The sequence below is a fragment of the Palaemon carinicauda genome, chromosome 28 (assembly GCF_036898095.1).
Source record: "Palaemon carinicauda isolate YSFRI2023 chromosome 28, ASM3689809v2, whole genome shotgun sequence".
NCBI lineage: Eukaryota > Metazoa > Arthropoda > Malacostraca > Decapoda > Palaemonidae > Palaemon > Palaemon carinicauda.
The window spans coordinates 88,595,426-88,601,341 of record NC_090752.1 but is presented as its reverse complement, the minus strand read 5'-3'; the positions used below and the strand labels follow the sequence as shown (position 1 = coordinate 88,601,341).

The 5,916-nt window shown below is 34.7% G+C and overlaps 1 protein-coding gene across 1 annotated transcript in view; it reads right to left on the bottom strand.

The window, feature by feature from the left end:
- Positions 1–5,185: 5,185 nt before the first annotated feature.
- Positions 5,186–5,916, bottom strand: part of LOC137621930 (uncharacterized) — an 8,721-nt gene continuing 7,990 nt past the window's right edge. Inside the window, exons 3-4 of the mRNA XM_068352432.1 lie at positions 5,893–5,916; positions 5,186–5,755 (exon numbers count right to left, since the gene is read on the bottom strand). The exon at positions 5,893–5,916 is cut by the window's right edge and continues 252 nt beyond it. Coding sequence (XP_068208533.1) covers positions 5,186–5,755; positions 5,893–5,916 — 594 coding nt within the window. The remainder of the gene's footprint in view (positions 5,756–5,892) is intronic.

The window sequence follows — 5,916 nt, the reverse complement described above, 5'->3', positions numbered from 1 at the left end:
AGAAATCTTATACCAAGGAAAAAACTATATATACTCAGGAAGAACAATGGAGTTGGGAGAGAAGGGGTAGGAATGATGATAATACCATGAGCAGAAAAGGCATTAACGGAATGGAGAGATGTAAATAGAAGATTGTTACTTGTAAAGTTTAAATCAAAGCAGTGCAATATGAGTATTATTGGTTGCTAGGCACCAATAAATAATTCCTCTGAAAAAAAGGAAAGATAAATGCTATGAAGAACTGCAGACTATAATAAATGAGGACCCAGAGTGAGATATGAAAGTTGTAATTGGTGAATTAATCAATAATCAAGATATAGACAATATAATGGGTGTTGAGGGTCTTGTCGAAGTAGCAAATGAAAATGGATTTGTTCAACAAAAAATCTTGTTATTGGATGTACTCTTGTCCTGCACAAGGACATCCACAAATATACATGGACCATGTGGCAATTTTAAAAATCAACTATATCACAATGCCATTAATAAAGAGAGGAGGAGGACTCTGAGAAATGTAAGAAGCTATAGAGGTGCAGATGTTGGTACCCGTAGTGATCACCAGGTCCTCATTGCCACACTAAAATTAAAACTGAAAGCACCCAGCAGAAAGGTAGATATGTAGGTTTGATACAACTAAGCTTCTAGGGGATGAGCACACAGAAACATTTGCAATTAAACGTAGGAATCTATTTGCAGTCTGAGAGAGTTTACGAGACGAAGAGCAGACAATTAATGAAGAATGGTGTGAAATTAAGAACATATCAGTCAGTTTAGAGTGGAGTTTTGGGACATGGAGTTACAAGGAGAAAACCATGGATATCAAATGATACTTGGGATACCATTAAAAAAAAAAAAAAAAAGAGACAAAGACAGAAATTGATTGTTGAAAGTTTTCGAGGAAATAATGAAAATTTCAGGGTAGAGCATGCTATGTATTTCAGTATTGATAGTGCGGTCAAAAGAAAGCCAGGAATGAGGGTGACAAAGCTATGAATTAAGGGAGTGGCTATGGTGTAAGAATTGCTCATAGAATTATTAACAAAATATATACTGGGGCAAAAGAGAAGAGGCATATACCCATCAAAAAGAGAGATGGATCTGTTATAACTACAAAGATGAAGAAAGGCAACGTTGGATGGAACACTTAAGTAAGGTCATGAATAGGATATGTGAAGGGAATAATAGATCGATATACCTGAAGCAGAGGAAGATCTTGATATGCCCATGAATGAAGTCAGTGTGTTCGAAGTCGAGGCTATTAAAAAATACACTAAAGATGAAAATGGCTAAATAACGAGATCTGACCGATTTCAATAATCACAGAGGCATCACACTTGTCTGCGTTGTCATGGAAATATATAGTATTCTCATTTTAAGGAGACTAGAGAGAAAGATTGATGAAAAGCTGAGAGATAAAAAAGCAGGATTTAGAAAAAGTAGAAATTGTACTGACCAAATTTTCATTCCAGACGTTGTACAGCAATGAGAAAAATATAAAAATTCCCTTTTGATAGCATTTGTGGACAATGAAAAAGCCTTTGAGAGTGTGGACCGGCAAATTTTTAGAGAGTCTTGCGATATTATAGAGTTCTGTTCATGAGCATTGCAAGTGCAAAAGTTAATATTAGTGGAGTCCTATCAAATTAATTTCTAGCGAAACAGTGGAGTACTCCGAATTTTGTAATGCAAAGAACAGTTGGGGATGGCGGAGGAGCATTGGACTGGATTGATATCAGGAAATTAGCGGACCTAGAGTATGCTGATGACGCCGTCCTTATTAGCAAAACACCATAGAACTTGCAAAGCTTGATAACCAGAATTCATGAAATAACACAGGAGGTTGGGCAAAAGTTAAATAGAAGAAAGACAGAGATGATGACAAGAGAATATGCAATGGAAAATGAAATATCATTGGAAGGAAAAAGGATTAAAGAGGTGGAATCATTTAAATATTTAGGAACTATTAACTCTAATAAAGGTTATTCAAAATTAAAGTTCAATGAAAGATTGAAAAAAGCAATATATATATATATATATATATATATATATATATATATATATATATATATATATATATATATATATATTTATACAAATATATATATGCATGTATATATAAAATATTGCATAAACAAAAGTATACACGTATAATATGATGTGTGGGAATAGATATATATATATATATATATATATATATATATATATATATATATATATATATATATATATATATATATATATACACACAAACACAAACTAGCAACGGAAATTCAATAAGAAAACTAACAGTACCTATTCGCGGAATAAAGGTATCATCTGAGAGAAATTAGAAATAATTTTCAGGATTCAAATAGCTAAAACATTCGTTTCACGAGTGACGATTGACGCATTAATATGCTAATGAATTCTTCACACTAATGAATCCCTTTCATATTTTAATGGCTGAATATTGATACCTACGAAACTTTCGTATTCTTTTTCTTCTTCAATAATATCTAAATCCAGTAACGGAGTAGATGACGTTTCCTTTGTGCATATTTTAGGGATATCTTTCAGCATTGCATAAGAGGATAAGTTTTCCTTTTAATGGTGTAATATTTTTCTGATGTATATATCTCTATGCAGATTTGACGTCTCTCAAGATAGTGCTTTATAAGGCTAAACATATAAATGCATACATACTCATACACGCACATATATCTATATATATAGATATATCTATATATATATATATATATATATATATATATATATATAAATATATATATATTATATATATTATATATATATATGTATGTATATATATATATATATATATATATATATATATATATTATATATATATATATATAAGGCTAAACATATAAATGCATACATACTCATACACACATATATCTATATATATAGATATATCTATATATATATATATATATATATATATATATATATATATATATATATAAATATATATATATTATATATATTATATATATATATGTATGTATATATATATATATATATATATATATATATATATATATATATATATATATATATATATATACACATACATACTGTATATTATTAACCTATTTTCATACGACTCGGGCAAATACCTTAACCTATATATAAATACATACTCGTATTATTATCATCATCATCACCATTATTATTATTATTATTATTATTATTATTATTATTATTATTATTATTATTATTATTATTATTATTATTAGCTAAGCTACAACCCTAGTAGGAAAAGCAAGATGCTATAAGCCCAAGGGATCTACCAGGGAAAAATATCCCATGGAGTTTAAGAAATAAGGAAAAAAATAAACGATATAAGAAGTAATGAACAATTAAAATAAAATATCTTAAAAACATTAACAACATTAAAACAGATATTTTATATAAAGACTATTAAAGCACTTGTCAGCCCTTTCAACATAAAAATATTTGCTGCAAGTTTGATCTTTTGAAGTTCTACTGATTCAACAACCAGATTAGGAAGATCATTCCACAACTTGGTCACAGCTGGAATGAAACTTCTAGAATACTGTGTAGTATTGAGCCTCATGACGGAAGCCTGACTATTAGAATTAACTGCATGCCTAGTAGTACAAACAGGATGGAACTGTTAGGGAAGATCTCAATGTAAAGGATGGTCAGAATCATGAAAAATCTTATGCAACCTGCATAACGAAATAATTGAACGATGATGCCAAAGATTAATATCTAGATCAGGAATAAGAAATTTAATTGAAGTTCCTATCCAACAAATCAAGATGATAATCAGAAGCTGAAGATCAGACAAGACATAAATAATCGAAACAAGGCAGAATGAAAGAATTAAAACACTTCTTCAAAATAGATTGATAACCGAAAATCTTAAAAAGACTTTCTCAATAAGTAATTTTTTTGTGCAATTAAAGAAGACACTGACTCTCAAAAGTAAATTTGCTGTCGAGAATCACACCTAATATCTTAAGAGTCATATAAAGTTAACGAAACACTATCAATGCTGAGATCCGGATGTTGATTAGGCATTATCCTTGACATACTTACAATCATACTTTGAGTTTTGTCAGGATCTCTATTAAGGGATTCAGCAACCCCAGATCTACATTCGGAGAACAGAATTGATTGAATGAGAGTAGCATCATTTGCATATGCAACAAATTTGTTTTCTAGGCCAAACCACATGTCATGTGTGTGTGTATATATATATATATATATATATATATATATATATATATTTATGTATATATACTGTATATGTATATATATATGTGTATGTATGTATATATATATATATATATATATATATTATATATATATATATATATACATACATATATTTGTGCGTATGTATATAGGCGTGTATATATATATATATATATATATATATATATATATATATATATATATATATATATAAACAGAAAAGTATTTAATCACATGGTCTTATCAATTGTTAACCTATGTATCAGAAACTTAGAGCCTTACTAAAGCCTTAAAACATTAACTAGTTACAAGAGAAAAAGCTATGAAAAGGATAATGATGGAATTAACATTAAGAGACAATAAAAGAGCAACATGGATACTTGAGCAAACTAAGTGGATGACATTCTATCAACATGTAAGAAAAACAAATGGACATGGGCAGGACATATAATGAGAATAACAGATAATTCATGGTCATTAAGAATAACAGAATAGTCCCTAGAGATTGAAAAAGAAGCAGGGGAAGGACGAGAAAACGATGGATTGACGACCTAAGAAATTTTGCGGATATAAACTGGCAAAAAACCATAAATAGACGCGAATGGAAGGACATGTCGGAGACTTTTGATCTGCAGTAGGCTAGTTCGGCTGATGAAGACGATAATCCTGATATATATATATATATATATATATATATATATATATATATATATATATATATATATATATATATATATATATATATGCAGAGGTGATTATTTTTTACTTGCACATTCCGAACATAATTCAAGACTTAAATATTTATGAACCTCTCCCATGCCTCACAGACCCAAGAATTTATCACCATAGTAACTTCGTGTAATTCATTAACTATGGCTGACAAAATGCCTTTCCACAATAATAATTTGGATTTGGAAATCTTAGAGGCTTGTAGCATTCATATTCCATGCTTACCGACAACTCAAGTTTGTCTTTTGTTAATTCCAATATTCGTGCCTTCTCCATCATGTCTCAATACTGGCGGGAGTGGGGGAGGCCAATGAGGGAAGGGGGCAGGCCCAACCGGTCTGGCGTGAGGGGGGGGAGGTCCACCTGGGCTGGCAGGAGAGAGGGAGGCCCGCCCTGGCTTGCGGGAGGGGGGAGGGGAAGGCCCTGCAGGGCTGGTGTGAGGGGGGAAGCCAGACTTGGCTGGCGGGAGGGGGTAGGCCCGCCCGGGCTGGTGGGAAGAGGGAGGTCCGCCCAGGATGGCCGGAGGGGGAAGCCCGCCTGGTCTGACAGGAGTGGGGGAGGGCCCAGCCGGGCTGGCGGGAGGGGTGGAGACCTGCCCAGGCTGGCGGGAGGGGGAGAGGCCCGCCCGGGCTGGCGGGAGGGGGGGAGGCCCGCCCGGGCTGGTGGGAAGAGGGAGGTCCGCCCAGGATGGCCGGAGGGGGAAGCCCGCCTGGTCTGACAGGAGTGGGGGAGGGCCCAGCCGGGCTGGCGGGAGGGGTGGAGACCTGCCCAGGCTGGCGGGAGGGGGAGAGGCCCGCCCGGGCTGGCGGGAGGGGTGGAGACCTGCCCAGGCTGGCGGGAGGGGGAGAGGCCCGCCCGGGCTGGCGGGAGGGGGGGAGGCCCACCCGGGCTGGTGGGAAGAGGGAGGTCCGCCCAGGATGGCCGGAGGGGGAAGCCCGCCTGGTCTGACAGGAGTGGGGGAGG